The 21,557-nt window shown below is 43.3% G+C and overlaps 2 protein-coding genes across 11 annotated transcripts in view; one reads left to right on the top strand and one right to left on the bottom strand.

The window, feature by feature from the left end:
- Positions 1-5,465: 5,465 nt before the first annotated feature.
- LOC133140764 (3-hydroxy-3-methylglutaryl-coenzyme A reductase-like) lies at positions 5,466-15,952 on the top strand. Of its 5 annotated transcripts, none has more exons than XM_061260945.1 (20): positions 5,467-5,730; positions 7,738-7,924; positions 8,047-8,158; positions 8,299-8,386; positions 8,494-8,578; positions 8,690-8,795; positions 9,010-9,116; positions 9,206-9,325; positions 9,540-9,700; positions 10,071-10,312; positions 10,538-10,698; positions 10,990-11,184; positions 11,460-11,618; positions 11,812-11,969; positions 12,184-12,289; positions 12,448-12,618; positions 13,131-13,271; positions 13,471-13,629; positions 13,987-14,141; positions 14,451-15,952. In XM_061260945.1, exons 2-20 carry the CDS (start codon positions 7,760-7,762, stop codon positions 14,503-14,505), a joined length of 2,646 nt encoding a protein of 881 aa, XP_061116929.1. In that variant the 5' UTR covers positions 5,467-5,730; positions 7,738-7,759; the 3' UTR covers positions 14,506-15,952. The 5 variants fall into 5 exon arrangements, with proteins under 5 accessions (XP_061116932.1, XP_061116933.1, XP_061116929.1 ...); XM_061260946.1 differs by having other exon boundaries at positions 5,711-5,840; XM_061260948.1 differs by lacking the exons at positions 13,987-14,141; positions 14,451-15,952 and adding an exon at positions 13,745-13,864 and having other exon boundaries at positions 5,466-5,730.
- Positions 15,953-17,678: 1,726 nt separating this feature from the next.
- The window catches only part of LOC133140765 (ceramide transfer protein-like), a 29,048-nt gene continuing 25,169 nt past the window's right edge, over positions 17,679-21,557 (bottom strand). For all 6 annotated transcript variants that reach the window (XM_061260953.1, XM_061260950.1, XM_061260952.1 and 3 more), the window contains one exon: positions 17,679-21,255. The gene's annotated coding sequence lies outside the window, so the exon portion shown is untranslated. The remainder of the gene's footprint in view (positions 21,256-21,557) is intronic.

Raw genomic sequence — 21,557 nt, 5'->3', positions numbered from 1 at the left:
ATGTCAGGTTAAGCTACTTGCAAACAAGGCACCAAATGTACTTTTCTCACATAGTTCAAGCCTGACTGACTGGGTATAAATGACCAAAGCATGCAGAGTTTATTATTAAACTCAACTGGCTCCAATAGTGAATGGTTCGGAGGTGACCAGGTTCCAGGTCCAGGTTCAGAAAGTAAAAGTCCACCCCAGTGTTTTATTCCACCCATTTATCGGTTGAATTAACGCAATTCTTTAGCCATGCGGTAGAACTAATTGGTGAAATCAGATTGCCTTCTTCAGTGGAAGAAACACATGCCAGGACTTTTACTTTATGACCCCTGGACTTTCTACCTAAGTTTCTTCCCAAAGTTTTAGGTTTATTGCTAATTTTCCAAACAGACAGATGATGTACTTGCCTGAGGGAGTGTGGGCAGGACCCTGTGCAGTTTTCCTGCGTCCCATTGACTGAGGAGACTGACAGGACATCCTGGCCTGCTGCATGCATTCTTCTGCTACAGCGGGCCGAGACACACAATATCCACTCCTGCAGCACAATATTCATATTTATTATGTCTACTAATAATTTTCATATTCAATATGTCTGTGGCACAATACTCACATTCAATATGTCTGCTGATAATATTCATATTCACAATGTCTCTGGGACAATATTCATATTCAATATGTCTGCTGATAATATTCATATTCACAATGTCTGTGGCATAATATTCATATTCAGTATGTCTGCTGATAATATTCATATTCACAATGTCTGTGGCACAATATTCATATTCAGTATGTCTCTTTCAATGTTCTGACAATTACAATTATTGATATTATTGGTCTCAAAAAAGGGTATACAAGTGTAAAAATAATTTATTTTTAATAATAATCGCTTTTATCCAAATTGATTTGATTAACCAGGGGACAATCCCCCCTGGAGCAATGCAGGGTTAAGGGCCTTGCTGAAGGGCCCAACAGCTGTGCAGATCTTGAGATGGCTACACTGGCACCTGAACCAGTAACCCTCTGGGTTCCAGTCATGTACCTTAGCCACCCGGCTACAGACCTACAGCGTACAATTCATCAGATTATCTGATTTTTCCAAATGTTTACTGTGACAGCTGACTATAATACAGTACCTGATTCCCTAATGGACCCATAGTCTGCTACAGGCGACAAACCAATTAACTCTGCTGCATATTGGTGCTTAAGGAATCATCAAGTACTGTCTTTATATAATAGGTAAATGAGAGCACAATTGTGCCTATACAGCATACTGCATTGTCAGCCAGACGGTTTGTGTGTTTTTTGGCCAACTATACTATTAAATACGGAGAAGGAATCATGACAACCCCTCAACCCCTATCAGCCGCTCCCTTTGTGAAAAAAAAAAAGCAATGAATTCTGTGTATGTGAGAATGTGACTTTACCTGGCGTGGATTGTGTGTTTAGTGTAGCCTTGGGTCAGGCTCCAGTTTGTGGGTGAACTGTGAGTGAGAATGTGACTTTGCATCAGGTAGAAAACTTGCATACCACTACAAATTCAAGATAATTCCATTCGAAAGAAGCTCTAAAGAATCTGGCTAGCAAAATAATCTTATCTTTTATTCCAGCAAAAAAGTGCCCCAGTGCAAGGTGCATCACAAAAAGTAAAGACAGCAAGCAAACATTTTGTTAAAGCACATTCATCAGTACTATATGAGAACGTGACATTTTGGACTGTATGTTTAGTGTCTGGCTTTAGGCCAGACACTGGTTTGTGGATGAACTGTGTGAGAATGTGATGTTACCTGGTTTCAACCATGTGTGTAGAGCCTGGTTTTTGGTTGGAGGATGGTTTGTGATGCTGGTTCACGCAGCTCCGTGCTGACAGGGTCCTGCTCAGGGTCTGTTTCTCAGAGAAGCTTCTGGAACGCAGGGCTCTATAGTCAGCGGGCCTGCTGACCCCTGCCTGGGCCGCCCCCTCTCTCCAGCTCCCTCCTGCTCTCTGTGACTGGCGAAGCGTTTCCCCGCAACCTGCCCCCTGGGTAGCCCCACCCCTCTGCGCAGGGACCCGCGTCAGACATAAATAACTGTCAACATAATAAAGAGTGTAATATGCAATCTATCTTATTAAAAAATTTAATTAGACCATGTTACGATTAATTATTAGTCTGTATTATTATACATTATTATTAAATGAGTATGTATGTAATAAAAGTGTAGCTGAAGTCTGAACTCACCAGTCCCTCTGGATCAACACTTCCCTTAATTCCATTCTTGAAACCTTCATTTAACAAATTATAACATATATGCTCAATAAACTTAGGCATGCATGTAGAAACTATTGCTCAGTGAGAAGGTATTATCCTTACTATAATAATACTAATAAAAAAATCTAACTCTGGAAAAGTGCAGGTTGACAAGTCTATATCGTTATTCACGACAGCATGAAGCTCAGGCTGTAGTTCCACTACACTCCACACGGTGGCAGTGCTCGCTAAATAATATTTCCAATTACAGGTGAAGGCCAAGCAATGAGCCACACATCAAGTGGATTCGAGTCTTTTCACGTGAAATGATTGTGTAAATAACCTGTGTGTCCTTTCTCCTGCTGAGAGCTACTACAGCCATCACCTCCTGGTGACTCACCGTCACACACCTGGGCTTCTTCAGACCTACCACTACAAAAGTAAGCAGAATTTCATTTTGTTTAACAATGATAGAGCTTTCATGATGAGGCATAGAAAATATTTATTTTGCTGAAAAAAACCCAAAAAAAACCTAAATTGTTGAAAACATAAATGAGGTTAGTACACACCTTGAAACAGATGTAGATCTTGAAGCATTTATCTGTACATGAAGAAATACTTTGAAATATTACAGCTGACAGTTACAAAACACATACATGGTCATGGGGCAAATTAAGAAGCAATATTATTTGAGTCACTTGCCCTTTACCTTTCCTGGAATTAATGCAGTTTTCTCCACAGCCAGTCTTCTGTAAGACAGTCGTTCTATCACCGGAGAACATTCTAGCAAATAAATGGACAAACTGCACTTTATATGAATATTTACACCCAAGTTAATTTATTTCAAATATTTTATCCAGCTTGTGTATTGGGAAGGTGTCCTGTTGAAATTTATAAAAATAAAAATAATAATTTTATTGAGTATACCATCCTTCACAGTAATATTGCATTAGTTAATGCAATATCAGCAGCACGAACAATAATAGCAGGGGCTAACTACAAACAGAGGTCAGAGTGAGAACCCAACGAGTCTCTGCCACTGCGGTCATAACTGTTATATCTGTATCATTAGCTAATTACATTCAGGGTAATATTTACAATACGTATAGATAACCCCACTTCATGGGATGAAAACCAGGATCCTTTTGGCAACAACCCAAGCTCCGTAACGACCAAATCATTCAGGATTTTTTGCCATTCAGAGACACTAAACTTAACAGTAAAATTGGTTTAGCTAGGTTTATATTTTAAACATCAAATTACAGCAGCGAGTTTAGCGTCTCGTCAACTCTTACCTATGGCGCAAGATAATACCTTCAACCTGGGTGACGACAGCGAATCGGCACACATTAACCTATAAAATAAATACACATTATTTTAAAAGCCAAATTAAATTATTTCAATGTCTGTCGACGTTAGGATGGCTAACTGGGAGTTGGAATAAAGTTAACTTACTCAGGCGGAAGGTGTCCCTAATGGCTAAACCCTAACTTGTTCAGATAAATCAATTATACACACAATTATTACATAAATAACGTTAGTAGCCTTCAGACCCATTTAGTATTGCTTACTATTATTATTTACATTGTAAGGTAGCTAAAGTGCAACCGTCCTCACCTGTTAGTGTATAAATTAACGTTATCGTCTACATCGCTCTCTGAGTCAGCTACTGCCGACATCTCACTATCTGAAGATTCCAGTAATTCCATGCTCTTCAGATGAAACAGTAACTAAGCTAATTGCCACCAGTTGTTGTGTTTCAAGTCCCGTACCTTTTCTATTAAAGCTAATTAATAGAGATTTCGATAGGTAAAGACACTTTCCGATCACAAAACTGTTTCGGATATAGCTAGTTAGCATTAGCTCGGTTCAGCTATGTTGAGCCGCATAGAGCTCTTGGGGGAGTGGCTAGCTACAGTTTCGCGCCCTTGTATTGAATGTTTTTACAATGCTGTCGCCTACCGGCCAAAGGCAAACATGATAACTTTCTTGATATAGCCCATATTTAGAATCATTCAGAATAAATTATCTTTGTTATAAAGTAGGGTACTTTTCATTTAATGATGCACGGAAAAAAGGAACGTTTGCTTTTTGGAAAAGCAAAAAATAATTTTCAGTTGAACTCTATGGCCAGCAAAACTGATGGCCAGCATCATACAAACATATTAACCAGCATCATGGTATTACAAATTCACTTTGGTGGGGACATGGAGATCAGGATTAGGCCAGCCTAACTGTTAAAGCTCAGTCCAAGTTTTGTACAATCATAATATTGAAAGGACTACATTCAATTTCCTGTGAATGAGATGGAAAAGTATGTGTGGACATATCCAGGTTATAGCACAGAACATAAGCCATTGGTGCTTGGAACAGTAACATACAGTACAGCAATTAATCAATGTTATCTTTTACTTTTCAAATTACCAGTAAATGGTCTTAGAGACAATATAATAATATGGTGCCTTGTATAGGCCTTTGTCCAATTCCCAATTGGGATGTCCAGTTGTCTCCCCAACCATGTTCATGGAGCAACCACTGAACAGGGCACACAGGTTTCAGACCTCAGTGCAGACCCACCCTTCAAAACACGCGTCTGAGCCACCTGTTTACGCTCTGTGCGAGTTCATTGGAAAACTGGCACAGAAAGGATACTTTCTTTAAGAGATTCAAATTTCTCTCCAACCTCCTAAAGAAACCTGAGGACTTCAGCGATGCTCAGTCCATCTCTTCAATCAGTTCTCTTTCCCTCTTCCTCTGCCTTTCTTCCAGCTTTCGTACTGATGGGAAAGATAACTAGCGATTCAAATGTGAAGACAGACAGATTAATATTCTATGTGAACTAAGTGATCATTTTAGTGACATTGATTGGTACTTCACAAATTACTAATGTGGAAATTCTATTATTCACAGGAACAATTGTAGTAAGAAAGTCTTTTAAGGTTAAATTCAAATGAAAGGTGTATGAATGCATTAGTACTGAAGAAAAGTTATGTGTCCGCGTTTTACAGGTGAGAGCAGGTTGAACTTCATGCGATTGGTAAAGTATTATTTGCTGATTAGCCAATGGCACATTAGAGTGTCTGCGCCTTCTCCGAAATATTGGCTCAAACTGTAGTGGTGAGATCACGCGTCCGCCACTCAGCCACACCTCCACGGTCGTCGGCTTGGTAACGGAGCCTGACTACAGCTGATGGAGGCGGTCTCAAGATGCGATTGGCTCGGCTATCGGACCATGAGACCCTCACCATTTTTTTCATTTGAATGACATTAGGAGGCGACCGATGATCGGTCTCTGTTGAGAGACGACTCTCAAACAAAGCAATGCCCAGACCATCCGTAATTATTGAAACAGACTTGTGACCACACAGGTCTGCTTTCTTTTACATGAGCTAACGTTACCACATACGTAGCTAGATTGCTTACTTCAGATTTCACATCGTCAACGAATTAAGTTCAGGCACTGAACAAGACGGACTGAGGAGTCACAGTGAGGACCTGATTCTTTTTCGACTGACAGGTTGGTTGCTAAAGCTAATCTAGCTTCGTGACTCGCAGCTGCGCAGCAATGTTGTGTCTTTTTTAATTGCCGGGAGTGTTATTTTTTTATAAGGGATTTGTCATCGAATGGTAAGACATTGTGTATTAAATGTTCTTCACTCAAGTAAGCTATTGAGAATCTTAACTAATAATAGCTATTTGTGGCTTTAATCCTTTTTTGTTAGATGGCTAATGCTAACTTAGCTAGTGCTGAAGATGGGCGTAAATAGGAAGTTTAGTTGCTAACGTTGGCAGGCTAGCTAGAATGTCAGATATAATACATATGGAATAGATAATTCTAAGTTAATGAATTATGTAGATTAGATGTATGTAGCTAACAATTTTCAGTTCAATCACACGGCATCAAGCCTGCTTTTGGTGATCCACTGTAACGTTAGCTTAGTTAATGTTAGCTAGCTCTAGCTCGGAAGCCAGCAAGTCAAAGCCTGTTTTAGCACTATTTACTATTATACACCACTACAAATATTTCCTTAGTTGAATTGGCTAAATTAGCTATTTAAGTAATTTATTATCAGATAATTAGCAGTTAAACACATTTTTATTTTCTTTCTGACATCAGCTACATCCACCTTACTGTATGTCGGTTACAATTTAAATAACTTTCGAGATGCTGACCTAATCGACTAGTACAACTACTAGCTACTATGTAACAATCGTTCTGAATTGGGTGCTTTCCGAATAAAAGATCAGGATTATGATCCTCTGCTACAGAGCATGTATTGTCGGGATACCGTGGACAGGAGTTGTGCATACGCCCATGAGCATATTTAAAGGAGTCGTGGAGTGGCTAGGTATATTAAAATATACGCTGTCATTAATAATTGTAATATTGTTGTGGTATCTGTTTGTGCGTTTGTCAGCGAGTGAGTGGTTTTACGGCTCTTAGGGCGTTATTATCGCTTGGATTGATATTGCACCTTTAATGACGGGTGTCTCTCTTTGAACATTGAAATCAAAATATATTTATCAGGCCTATATATATTTAAAAAAAAACATAATCCCATGTTTTCTGTTAAAGTAGGCAAAAGAAATATTGCCGGTTTGCTTAAATACTTTGACCAGAATGACTGTCGGTTGCTGGATTGGGAGAGGAGCTGGAATTTCTGTGTCAACCTGCAGTCGACACACCAATTTCAGATTTTCCATTTGGCATCAATGAAATGACAAAACGTTTCTGGCAAACTGTATTGACTTGTGAGTTTTTATGTGGCGAGCTCCTCAACACCCCCTCTACTGAAACACTAAGCAAACCAACACTACTACATTTGGCAGCAAAAAGTGTATGTGACAAGATAATGTAGGCATCTGGGCACTTGTGCACTTGTGCTGTGACTGCCTATAGCCTAAAACTTACATAAGCACAGACCAAGAATGACTTGTTGTTATTTTAATAGGATGGAATTTTCACAGTAATTACTTACAGAAGTGTCGGCTCATCTTTGCATTGGAAGGGAAATGCCATCAGTGTTCGGTACAACCTGTTCATTTGCAGGAATGCCATTTTGTTGCGTCATCTATTTCACGGTCCTCTGGTGACATTTCCATTCTCATTGAATATGCAACAGTGGAAACCTTCCTGAGTAGAATTTCTGAGTGGACGGAATTGTTGTTTCCTAGGTGGTTATAGTCAAAAGTGCACTGTTTTCCTTTACAGTTTTCCTTCCAGTTTCAGTTTTGGTTTAGAGTTGCTGGTCATTTTGAGTTAAAATAGTATGCCGCCATGTTTGCAGTAATAAATATTGCACTTACTTTTATCAGTAATATTACCCAATGTTACCCAAAGAAAAGTTTAGTTTTAGATTCTATTTCAATTCTCAAATAGATTTTTCATTGATTTTGTTCATTGTAGTTCCAGTTTCATTAACAGTAATAACTTTGGTCCAAAGCCTTGATCTAAGGTTTGAATGAATGGAAAGGGATGGAACCCGGCCTTGTTGGCTGACATGACTACCTCCTGTCTCTTAAGAAACGCACTGCACAGAGCCGCCATGTTGACAAGACTGTTCCGCATACATGGCCTCTTCGTGGCCTCCCACCCCTGGGAAGTGATCGTGGGGACTGTGACTCTCACCATCTGCATGATGTCCATGAACATGTTCACTGGCAACGACCAGATCTGCGGCTGGAACTACGAGTGCCCCCTGCTGGAGGAGGTACGCATCAGCGCTTCAGCAAACAGCCACATGATGACCGACAGGCGCATAAAGACTTTGTTGCATATTCAGTATCAACAAATATTAAATGTCTCTATTGATCATTTTGTTTTGCATTGCAGCAAATACTAAGCAGTGACATCATCATCCTAACCATCACCCGGTGCATAGCCATCGTTTACATCTATTTCCAATTCCAGAATCTGCGGCAGCTGGGTTCTAAATATATACTGGGTAAGTTGTGTGACCCTCTGCAATTCATACTTGGCACGGTATGTGTTTTTAAATGGAAGGTTGTTATTGGAATTGATGCTTAATGTGTTGTGTGTGCCTTTGTGCTTTCTGTGCTTAGTGTACTGTGTTTTTCTCCACAGGCATTGCTGGTCTTTTCACCATATTCTCCAGTTTTGTATTCAGCACGGTTGTCATTCATTTCCTGGATAAAGAACTCACAGGCCTAAAGTGAGTACTGCTTTATCGAAGAGACCATGACCCCAAAATCAGTTCTCTTCTTTGTTCCATATTTAGGGTGGGTCTATATTAGAAATGTTTTTGTTGTTGTTTTGCAGTGAGGCTCTGCCGTTCTTCCTGCTCCTGATTGACCTCTCCAAAGCCTGCGCTCTTGCTAAGTTTGCTCTCAGCTCCAACTCCCAGGTACTGATTTTCCCTTTGTGTTTGTGGAAGATTTCAAATTCCAAAAAACTGTTGAGAATCGGTCCAAGTCAGCTGGTGTCACGAGTGAAACGTGCCTTTGCTGTGTTGTAGGATGAAGTGAGGGACAACATCTCCCGTGGAATGGCCATCCTGGGCCCCACGTTCACTCTGGATGCCCTGGTGGAGTGCCTGGTGATTGGAGTCGGTACCATGTCAGGTGAGGGTTTTGTTTAAGGCCTGTATGTTACATTTTAGGCCTATTTCTCTGAAAGCAATGGATGTTGCCTTAATGCAGTAGAGAGATCTTTGAGGTTTACTGAGGTATTTTGTAAGAATAAAAAATGCTGATTGAACACTTTGGCCTGGATTAGTGAGTGTAGCTACAAAACCTGACTTCCTGCTCACTTCCTGTGTGCTGCTGGTTGGCTCAGGTGTGCGTCAGCTGGAGATCATGTGCTGCTTCGGCTGCCTGTCTGTCCTGGCCAACTACTTTGTCTTCATGACCTTCTTCCCCGCCTGCGTCTCCCTGGTCCTGGAGGTGAGTGCTTCTGGAGAGTTCTCTCTGTGTTAGCACGTATGCTGGGTGTGTTGATCTGGGCTGACACAGCGTCCCCCCCCCCCCCCCAGCTGTCCCGGGAGAGCCAGGAGGGACACCCCATCTGGCAGCTGAGCCACTTCTCCCGAGTTCTGGAGGAGGAGGAGGACAACAAGCCCAACCCCGTTACCCAGAGAGTGAAGATGATTATGGTAAGGGTTAGTTTTTGCGTTTGGGTTAGCTAACCCCAAAACACAGAGAGTGATTATAGGTAAGGGTTAGCGTTAGGGTTAGGATTTAGCTGAATCAGAATTTAGTGGTAATGAAGGTGCCCCTCAGATGGCTCAGTCTAAGTTTAGCAGTAATGGAGGCTGAGCTTAGTGGTAAAGTGGTAATGTAGGCTGACTCTCCTGCTTGCCCCCTCAGTCTCTAGGCCTGGTGCTGGTCCATGCTCACAGCCGCTGGATTGCAGAGCCCATCTCCAGTAACAGCACAGTGGAGATGTCCCGCATGGGCCTGGGCCTGGACCACAGCATGCCCAAGAGGATCGACCCTGAGAAGCCCCTGTGGCAGTTCTACTTGTCCAGGTAACATTCTCTCACCCCTGCCTCCAGGAGAGGTCAGGCACACTCTGCCATTCACATGCACCTCCACCAAGGCATTATATACAGCTGGCAAAGTCCCAGGCTTCATTGTTGATGTTTGAACACCAATTACCCACCAGTGAGTTACTGTGCCCCTCTGGTCACTAGTGTTTTAGCAATGAATATAAGATTCCCTCGGCAACTTCTGACATCTGTGTGGCTATGTGGAGAAGCTGTTCCTGTCACTGTTTGGCTGTGTGGAGACGAAGTTCCTGTCTCTGTTTGGTTGTGTGGAGAGGGAGTTCCTGTCTCTGTTTGGCTGTGTGGAGTGGTTCTGTGTTTTGTAGTTCTGAAGTTCCCCTCTCTCCTGCAGGATGGTCAGCATGGACGTGGAGCAGGTGGTCACTCTGGGGCTCGCTCTCCTCCTGGCCATAAAGTACATCTTCTTCGAGCAGGCAGAGACAGAATCCTCCCTGTCCCTGAAGAACCCAATCACCGGCCATGCCCTGATCCAGAGGCGGAGCCAGGAGGACTGCTGCAGGAAAGACTCTGCCCCCCCCAAATCCCCCCAAAGGAGCATCCCACAGGCCGTGGAGCCCACCAAAGAGGAGAGAGGTAAGAGCGAAGAAAACACTGTTTCCCTCCTTGCGCAAATCCCCCCTGGAACAATGTGTTGAGCCTTGCTCAACAGCCCAACAGCTGCACTGATCTTACGGTGGCTACACTGGGGCTTGAACCACCAACCTTCCAGGTCCCATTCAAGTGCCTTAGTCACTCTATAGGCTGCTTCAAACTCATCAGTGATTTCACCTCGCCTCTGTCCCTCTCACCCGCTCACAGCCGAGGTGATCCGCCCTCTCTCCGCGGTGAAGGAGCCAAAGAGTATGTTTGTGGTGGGTGGGGAGGATGCAGCATTCGACCCCCCCGCAGAGTCCCTCCCATACCTGCCCACCGAACCTCGAGCCATCGAAGAGTGTGTTTCCATCCTGAGGAACCCAGAGGTGAGTTCTGTTTCTGCTGCCATAGTAAGGCCACTCCTACCATTGCTGTCATGTGTTGATTAGTGTAGCCTGTTTTTCTCAGCAGTGTTGAGCTTAACAGAGCTCTGTAAATGGTCTCCTTACTGTGGGGAATTCTGTCCTTAATGTCGAGCTTGCCGTTGTTCCGTGAGTCGGTTGAGAGGGTTTCTCTGGCCTACTACTAACCCTTGCTGTGGCCTGCCATTAGTCGGTGAGTTGGTTGAGAGGGTTTCTCTGGGCTAATGCTAGCTGTGGCCTGTCTTTGCTGTGCAGAAGGGCCCCCGGTTCCTGAGTGATATGGAGGTGATCTCTCTGGTGAATTCTAAGCACATCCCGGCATACAAGCTGGAGGCCATGATGGAGACCCCGGAGCGAGGGGTGGTCGTCCGCAGGAAGATGCTCTCCTCCAAACTTCCCAGTACCTCTGCACTGACCTGCCTGCCCTATAGAGAGTATGACTACAGTAAGGTAAGGCTCACAGTTCAGACACACACACACACACACACTACCCTACCGTATGACTGCAGTATGACACACCACAACTGGTTGATCTTGCTTTCTTAGATGTGAAAGCCAATGTATAGCATGTTTAGAACTGCACTACAACTGCAAGAAGAATGAAAGTTGGAGACAAAGTTTGTTGGCTGATTTAAATTGATATTGGGAAGTTCATGCTTTAGGTAATGGCTGAGTTTAGTGGAGTTTGTTTTCAGCTAAGAGTCATGTGACCTCTTGTCCACCAGGTGTTGGGGACCTGCTGCGAGAACGTGATTGGCTACATGCCTGTTCCAGTAGGAGTGGCCGGACCGCTGCTCCTGGATGACAAGCAGTTCCAGGTTCCCATGGCAACAACGGAGGGCTGTTTGGTGGCCAGTACCAACCGAGGGTGTCGAGCGATAGCTGTGAGTACAGGGCAAAGATCCGTTGCTGAGGTTAGGGGGTAGGGTTAGGGTTAGCTGCTCCAGTGCTGACGTTAGGGTTAGATTCTTCATTACTGAGGTTAGGGTTAGCTGCTCCAGTGCTGAGGTTAGGGTTAGCTCCTCCAGTGCTGAGGTTAGGATTAGCTGCTCCATCTGACTCGCATGTCGTCCACAGCTGGGGGGTGGGGCGAACAGCCGGATCCTGGCGGATGGGATGACCCGGGGGCCCGTGGTGCAGCTTCCCTCTGCCTGCCGGGCGGCCGAGGTGCGGGCGTGGCTGGAGAGCAAGGACGGCTTCGCCAGCATCAAGGAGGCCTTCGACAGCACCAGCAGGTGAGGCCTCTGTGGGGAGCCTGTGCTGTATGTACCCAGAGGGGCCCCTGTGCTGTATGTACCCCAGAGGGGGCCCCTGTTCTGTATGTACCCCAGAGGGGCCCCTGTGCTGTATGTACCCCAGAGGGGCCCCTGTGCTGTATGTATCCCAGCCCCTGTACGGTCTGGATTGAGCAGGACCAGGGTTCTAATCGGTTCTCCTCGTTCTTCACAGGTTCGCCCGCTTACAGAACCTGCTGATCGGACTGGCCGGGCGGAACCTGTACATCCGCTTCCAGTCGTGCACCGGAGACGCCATGGGCATGAACATGATCTCCAAGGTGATCAAACGGTTCCTCTGGGTTAACTTTAATATGGCCTTTTATGTAATCAACTTTCTCTGGTTATTTGGACGAATATATGTTTTTATATATTGGTAAGCTTTAGCTGGTACCTTCTGGCGTGTTGCCTTAATCTACGCTTTAATTGTACATATTAGGGAACGGAACAGGCTCTCTCCAGGCTGCGGGAGGAGTTTCCTGAGCTGCACGTCCTGGCTGTGAGTGGGAACTTCTGCACCGACAAGAAACCAGCCGCCATCAACTGGATCCAGGGCCGTGGGAAGTCCGCTGTGTGCGAGGCGACTATTCCCGCTAAAGTGGTTAAAGAGGTGCGTTCATGTAGTTCATGAAGCGGATTGGACTGGAGGGGTGGTGGGTCATTCCATGAAAAATCAAAGGTGTGGGAGTTCACCACTCCAAATTTGCTCAGACTCTGCTATATTCAATAAAGAAGATCCAAAACAGTATCCTGTTTGGATTTATCATTCTAGAGATATTGGCTCTTAATAAAGGGGGGTGGGTGCCAAAAAGGTCACTCTTGAGTGGAAATTGGGGTTTGTGTCAAATTTGGCATATCTTTGGCATTAAAGCAGGAACCGTGTGCTCTGACACAATTCTCTGTCCAATGAGCCTACTGTTTTGCATGTTCTCTATTGAATATATAAGGAACATTTGCACAAAGTTTGAGCAAAATTGGAGTGGTCACCTCCTGCACCTCTGGTTGACCTTTGACGGAATGACCCAGGTGTGTGGTTGAGAGCCTGAATGGGATTGGACAGGAGGGGAGGTGTCCTGACTGAAGAACATCTGGTCTTAATGATTCTCATCCTCTGTTCTGAAGGTCCTGAAGACCAGCACAGCTGCTCTTGTAGATGTCAACATCAACAAGAACCTGGTAGGCTCTGCCATGGCCGGCAGCATCGGAGGCTACAACGCCCATGCAGCCAACATTGTAGCCGCCATCTTCATCGCCTGCGGCCAGGTGAGGAAACGCCATGGTGTAACACAGGTGTATGAGAGCGGGTGGGATGACTGTGCAGGTGTGACACGGGTCTATGAGAGCGGGTGGGATGACTGTGCAGGTGTGACACAGGTCTATGAGACTGGGTGGGATGACTGTGCTGGTGTGACACGGGTGTGAGATGATTGGCAGGTGTAACACAGGTGTGTTTGTGTGACAGGACCCAGCGCAGACGGTGAGCAGCTCTAACTGCATCACGCTGATGGAGGCAGCTGGTCCCACAGGCGAGGACCTTCACATCAGCTGCACCATGCCTTCCATTGAGCTGGGCACTGTGGGGGGCGGCACCAACCTGCCCCCCCAGCAAGCATGCCTACAGGTACTGTACTGCCCCCCCTCCCCCCGAAACTCACACACACACACACACACGTGCGCACAGGTACAGTAACGCACTGTGTGGTCGGGGTGTAACCTTTAGCGGGTGGCTGTTTTAGATGCTGGGGGTTCAGGGTGGTGTTATATGGGGATGTAACTGTATTACGTGGCTGTTTCAGATGCTGGGGGTTCAGGGTGGTGTTATATGGGGGTGTAGCCTGTAGCGCGTGGCTGTTTCAGATGCTGGGGGTTCAGGGTGGTGTTATATGGGGATGTAACTGTATTACGTGGCTGTTTCAGATGCTGGGGGTTCAGGGTGGTGTTATATGGGGGTGTAACCTGTAGCGCGTGGCTGTTTCAGATGCTGGGGGTTCAGGGTTCGAACGCAGACGCCCCAGGGGAGAACGCACGGCAGCTGGCGAGGGTGGTCTGTGCCACTGTCCTCGCCGGGGAGCTGTCCCTCATGGCTGCGCTCGCCGCCGGACACCTGGTCAAAAGTCACATGACCCACAACAGGTAGGAAAGCCAGCATCTCCGCTCCACTCAGAGCTGGGCCTCGCTTTGAGATTCAATGCTCATGAGGAATAAATGTACACTGGCCAGAATACTGATGATCTGCATCACTGCAACTACATATAAGACATAACTCCAATAATACTTTTCAAAATGAAATCACATAATTGAAAAATGTCAGTAGGGCTCTGCTGTAAGAAGAGAATGAATGTTAACATTTAACATCAAACCGCTGACGGTGTAGAATATCGAAACACATTTTTGGTTAACCGTAAAATAAGTTGTAATAAATTTCTGTTTATTTATTTACAGGTCAAAGGTTGACTTGCAGGAAGGTACTGGAACGTGCACAAAGAAAGCATCGTGAAGTGTGTGGTGGATTCTGGGAGTTCTCCGTGGCCAGTGGAAGGAAGAAGACGACAGTGCAAGCTTGTTTAGGGCTGGTTTTAACGTCACATTCCACCCTGCTTTACAGAGTGGGGAAACATCCAGTCTGGTCATCTATATAAGCTGTAATCGGTGCCATTTGCCTGGTGACTGAACGTGGGTTTGTCGAGTATTTTCATGTCTGCACTGTCAAAATGTTTTAAATTTGCCTTTCTGAGAAGATTTCTCGATTTTATTTTTTGGTGAACAGGGTCCAGATGGTGTTTCTTTTTATTTAATTTTTTTTATTTAAGGTAACTAACAGAAATGCCATTTATGTACAAACCTTGTGCCATAATGCAGTTCACCAGTTTGGATTAGAATTCTGTAATTGGACAGAATCTAGAGTTCTGCAGATAATGCCTATACAGAAAATGCAGCATGACTTGCTTAAAATAAGTTGTATCAACTGGAAGTACTGTATGGTACGAAAAGAAGATTAAAAAAAATACTCTGGTATAAATGTATTAATGCTGGATGTATTTTTTAAAGTGTAGAAATGAAATAATATATGTTGGATCAAGAAAATTAATCTTCAGGTATCATTGTTGTACATTGGATTTTGTACTTGCGTGCAAATACAGCCAGTATATGCAGAGAGTAAAATGAAGTGATTGAGAAAGTGAACAAATGGGATTGTTAAACTAAACATTCAATTTTATTTTAAAAGTTTGCCTTTCAGGAGCTAGAAGTAGCATGGCAGTAAAGAGAAAATGTTGCAGAGAAAATACTTTGATGTTAAGATGGGAAAGTGTATGTAAGCACAAATGATTTCAAAAAGGTGCTAAAATTAGGTTCAGAATTTGGTTTGCTTTCTTTTCCTGCTCCTTAGTGTATGATAGTGTTGTACACAGCATTAGTATGCCCATGTCCTACACAAGCCCAACTGCTGCCTTTCAAACCTGACTGGGTGTCACTAACTGGTTTGACTGTAACAGTCACTTATAGCCGGTAGTGCTATATCACTTCCTGGATGTGCTCGCCCTGGACCCTGTCACCACCGCACCACGTCCTGCTTCGGCTGGTCAGAAGCGTAGAAGGGGGCTCTGTGTCGGCTACACGCACCCATATTTATTTAGAAACACTATGATGGCCGTCACTGGATATGTGCTGAGGTCAGAGGAATAAATGGTCATATCACCTTCTGCTTTTGTAAACTTTTTTTTGTAATAAAACAAAAAGGGAATTTGCAATAAACATCAACACACTTTCATCAACATTTTTCTGGTGTATTTCTTTTGCCTGCTTGCTATACATTACAATTCACTGACCATTTATTAGTTTCAACACAGTGGAATTGTCCATCAACTTGGATACTGCTTCTTTAAGTTGTACTGTAAATTGGCCATTTAAAAATGACATAAAGCAATTAAAAAAATTCAAGCATACCTTGCGTCTCAATGTTTTTGAACAAGAACACCTTTGGTACTGATAAATTATTTTTACATTACATTACATTATTGGCATTTGGCAGACGCTCTTATCCAGAGCGACATACAGTTGATTAGATTAAGCAGGAGACAATCCTCCCCTGGAGCAATGCAGGGTTAAGGGCCTTGCTCAAGGGCCCAGCGGCTGTGCGGATCTTATTGTGGCTATACTGGGATTAGAACCCCTGACCTTGCGTGTCCCAGTCCTTTACCTTAACCACTACACTACAGGCCACCCATGCATTACCTTGAATGCATGGGAGTCAGTAAACCAACACCTTGATGCCCCAGGTTTGGATGGTGAAACATGAGGTGGAGCTTTCAGTTCACCTGAGGTTGTCCTCGGAGACTGTGCCTCCTGAAATTGTTCAGGTCTTGAAGTTGACTCATACTCAGCTCCACCCTCCACACTGGCTGCTGTTTTCTTGCATGCTTTTTTTCTTGCCCAAAAATGTAACATCAGGCATTAAACCTTCATCCAAATGCACAGATCTAGGACTCCCATCAGGACAGTCTACACTTTCACAACTAACACAACGTGGATTACTGTCTCCGTTCCCACAAGAAATGTGTTCATCTGATCTGAATCCTGCTAGTGTCCATCCTGTACTGTAGTTCACTCGCACCAGCTCGGTCACCACAGGAGTCCAGCTTGCTTTTTACGGCAGGAAAGGAATATTTTTTTGCCCTGCCCCAAACACTTGTTTACATTTTTGAATTTTTGAATTATTGAGTCTGTAAAGCATCACTAATCAAATTTAGCTAACCTTTCACATGTAATATTGAATCATTTTAATTTGCAGGCTAAAACAACAAACATCACGGTTTTATTTGCAAGACAGATTTTTCTTATCATCGTGGACCCAACAGACCTCACACACTCATTGAAACTTTTATAAAAACATACTAACCATGAATTATTACACTGGAAGACAGAGCTAAATTATTCACATGAGCTGCAGGTAGATACATGTTTATGTACAGTATGTTCAGGGCTGATATGTGAACTAACTGCCATTTCGAAGAACAGGTTCCCTTTTTGCTGTATTACGTGGTTATATTGATATAAGTCCAACCATAACTGTTGTCTTAAGTAGTGTGAAAGGTCCTATTTAGAAAATAGGACTAATTACTGTGTGTGCGCGCGCATGCATTGGGCAGCCTCAGCATTTGAGAAGCCCTCTTGAAGTGACATCAGCATGGTCTGCCGTCAGCAGAGGGAGGGCCAGCCAATCGGTTGCGACTGCATCAGATCTCACCAGCCGTGGAGCAGCGGATTGGTTCATTCCCGCAGGTCTCAGTCAGCCCAGCCGTGCCTGTTGCAGTGGTCTCTCTTCGCTGTGAACACACACACACACACACACACACACACACACACACCCGCAAGCTGCTCTGCTCATTTTCACATCTCTATTTCCATCCCTTCATACATTCATTACTTTGGAAAATGAGCAAGACTGATTAAAACATTACAAGGAAATGCTAAGGGAAGAGAATAGTCTTCAAACAACATTACCTTAAAATGCCACCAAAAACAACAAGATACTAGAATAATCTACTTCAATATTATGCTCCAAATTACGTTATGCTCCAAATACTTTTAACACATCTGTTGCTTTTCTTTTTTAACTTCACTCCTTGCATATGAATGAACTCTTTTAAAAGAAAGAAAAGAAATGCCCACTCAATTTTACACTTTTAATACCCTTTAATTTTAAATACTGTTCAATTAGAGAACAAAGAGCTAAAGCTCCCAAAAAATCTATTTTGTTATTTTATAATGGTTTGATTCAGATTCACTTTTTTTTTTTTACAGATCAATACCATCATGAAACAGGTTTTGTACAGAATTCAATTGAGAATAGATCTTCTATAAAACATTAGTCTATACACTCCCCAAAATGTACTTCCATTCAATGTGTACATCAGACATATCTAATGCATATGTCAGAAATATCATATATGTGTAAATAATCTGTGCCATCAGATTCGGGTTTGAGGGCTTATCTGAGGGGAACAGGGCTGTTTCTGTTTCAAAGGACGACTGGTACAATATCTTGGAATAAGCGGACTCAAAAGTCTGTTCTGGGCACGTGCATATACAAGGCAATGTCCTGTCAAATCGAGTGTCAGGAGGTACAGTACCATTTTCACAGTATGGTCCAGAATGCTTCTTTAGTGTGATGACTTTAATGACATCACATTTCTGAATGATATGTAGTGCAAATGCGAATAAAGACAGAAACACAAGAAGCACAGGCACTCCCACAGCGTGCTTTTTCATGCACAAAAGCAACTGTATTAGTCCGTATCAGGTTTTAGAAATGTTTGTCTGATCAGCGAGAGATCAGTATTTTCTTTCACCCTTCGGCATACGAGCTGACTGTAGCTGAAGAGTCTCACAGCTACAGGGACTCCCCCTGCTGATTGCGAAGTCACAATGCTGAATGAAAAATCTGCCGCAGGGTATGTCAAGTGAAAAGTCACCCCCCACCTTCTAATAACTTCAAAAATGTGAATTTGAACAAAATCATAAAAGCTAAAAACACACTAGCTTTTCCTGTCTGGACTAAGTCTTTTTGCTAGAAGTAGCCAGTTTCAGATCATATTACCTGGGGTTAAGACTGAGGTTAAGTGTGAAGTTAAGGCTGAGGTTAAGACTAGGATGCTTCTCATGCAAATTGAACAGGTAGTCATAGAGATCCTGTATATGAACTGAATATACAGTGCCCTCCATAACGTTTGGGACAAAGACCCATTATTTGTTTATTTGCCTCTGTACTCCACAATTTGAGATTTGTTAGAAAAAAAATAATGTGGTTAAAGTGTGCATTGTCAGATTTGAGTAAAGCTTCATTATTTTTTTAATCCATTTTGCTTTTACCATGAAGAAATTACATGGTGAAACCCCCCATTTCAGGACACCATAACGTTTGGTACACATAAATGGTTCCAAGTTATAAAATGAGCTTCAAACCATCATGCTGTTGCCAGATATGCAGTAGATACTGCATATATGGCAGCAGCACGGTGGTTTGAGGCTCATTTGACACCTTGGACTTAAACTTGGTGGTTGGTCACACTTTCCAGGTTTTTATATGCAATTTGCACAACAGGGCACTGGAGAAAAACGATTAAATGTATTAAATATGTCCATTCTTCAGTTTTGGTCAAATAAGCGTTTTAAACGTATCCTCCCATTTTCACCAGTTTGAGAATGTCGTATGCGTCATACGAGGATAACCACTCCCCTTATCTCTTCCCTATGACTCGTTAGCCATTGTTTGCGCCGCTGGCCTCCAGGCAAGACAATGATAATATTTGACTAGGTTCGCTTAAATTACAGTGGCTTTTAAGGATTATTGGACCATTTCTGGTTATATCCATTTAGCTAGCTAGCTAGTTTGCCTTCATAAGGTGGCGTTATCGATAACGTTAGCTAGCTAGTTTGCTTTCATAAGGGCGTTATACTTGTGTTTTTTTCTTAACTTGGCTAGCTAGCCAGCAAAAATGATCATTGGATAAGTCAGCGTCCTTACCTTAGCTATCGATAGTTGATAAATTGAAAATTCAGTCTCCTAAGATGAGCGCTTGTCATGGATATAGCTAGTGTGTGGTAAGTGGGAGCACGATCTGTCAATCATAGCGAATTGACCACGCCCAGGCTTAGAAAAGTTTTTTTAAGTTTTAAAATATATTTAAATTACTGAATAATGAGAAAATGATGCACATTTTTTTTGTCGTTGCCTAAAGACAACTGGCAAGTGTCACATTCAACCACTCTATTTAGCTCCTTCAAAGCCATTTAGCCAACAAATGAGTTACAGCTGAATCTAGTCCCACTCCCTAATTCCCATAGAGCTCCATTCAAATACAAATAATTGTAGTATCGCTTGTAGGTCTACTTGAAAATAAGATATCCAGACTCTGATTATGTTGATAGGTCACAGACATCAGGCAAGTCATGGCATGCAAAGGATATACCACAAAATAAATAAACTTGCTGTCCCAAATATTAAGGTGCCCTGAAATATGGGACTATGTGTTTTATAAAACCGTATACAGATCAGGCAATCTGGCCATTCTTAACAGAATTCAGCCAACAGGGAGGAACGACAGCTTTCAGTACATTCTGTACGTCCGTTAAACAGCCAATGATAAGCTGGCAATATGTCAGGTGGCTGTAAGGAGGTCAGACAGCTGATGTTATGCTGCGCTGACAGAGAACACAAGCGGTACACAAGCAAGTACATCCAAAGGTTTAAGATGTGTGCTGCTAATTTCTCACTTGCATTCTCTCCAGCCTGTTGTGTCATTTTGCTTTTTCAAATCACCTGTTTATAACACATTTAGAGCTGAAAGCAGGTAGAAATATAGATCACTCTGGAAGCTTTTCATACTCTCTCCATCAGAGCCAGTGAGTGGTCTTCACCAGAGAGGAGATGAAAAGGTCAAAGGTCATCTCTCAAAAGGAGCCCTCAACAATAAGCAAGAAGAGCAAACAACCGCTTGTTTCTTCTCATTTTTAGAGAATTCAGCAGCATTAATATAAGCCATGAGATCAGCGATTAGAGCAAACTAACAGACAAAACAAGAACCATTAAAACAAATTATTATTACAAGTGTACCTTTACAAAAAGGCTTAGATTTTATCTAAAAAATTTGCTGTATAAAGTTTCAACAGGAAACAAAACCAAACGGACCAAAAAAAAAAAAAAAAGAAAAAAAAAAGTTTGGCCATCAAAACCAAAATGAAGTTTGGCTCTATAAACCAAAAACACTTCTGGCTATAAAAACCAAATCTGTTTGGCCATCATTGCTGGACTCCAGCGATAACGTGTGTGCTACTGTTTAACCCAGCATGGGGATTACAGTAATAACTTGTGTGCTACTGTTTAACCCAGCGTGGGGATTACAGTAATAACTTGGATACTACTGTTTAACCCAGCGTGGGGATTACAGTAATAACTTGGATACTACTGTTTAACCCAGCGTGGGGATTACAGTAATAACTCGTGTGCAACTGATGAACTCGGCCTCAAAGCCGCATCTCTGTCCAGTGCCAAGCTCGCGAGGGGGTGTGGCCTGTGTGAGCCGCACTGGTAGTGATTGGCTGATCAGCCTGGAGAGGGGGCGGGGCATGAGGTGGAGCCTCTGCTGCTGCGGGACCTCCCCTCTGGAATGTGTGCTCAGCCCAGACTTGCACGCTCGCTCTCCTGCTCTCTCTCCATGTCAGCCGCCCAGTCGCTGCTGCTGGGATGCTGGGGAGAGAACGAGAGACACTAAATTTACCCACCAAACATCACTGAGACCAAATAACAATACTGCACATTTAAGCTTTTTTAGATTAATCTCCTCATTCACATGTTTCTTCAATTCTGTCTGCAGGAGTCCTCAAAAAACATACCATCTGTTCCTGTGCAGGCCCCATGGAACATACAGAGTTTGTGCTTACCACCATTTTGTGAGCATTGGTAGTATGTGACAAAGCATTGGTGGCATGTGGTAGTTATCTTGTGCCTACAAATGCGGTCCTAGGGCATATTTCCCCTTTCAGCTGAAA

The sequence above is a fragment of the Conger conger genome, chromosome 11 (assembly GCF_963514075.1).
Source record: "Conger conger chromosome 11, fConCon1.1, whole genome shotgun sequence".
Taxonomy (NCBI): Eukaryota; Metazoa; Chordata; class Actinopteri; order Anguilliformes; family Congridae; genus Conger; species Conger conger.
The sequence above is the reverse complement of the archived record's forward strand: the minus strand, read 5'-3'. Positions and strand labels throughout refer to the sequence as shown.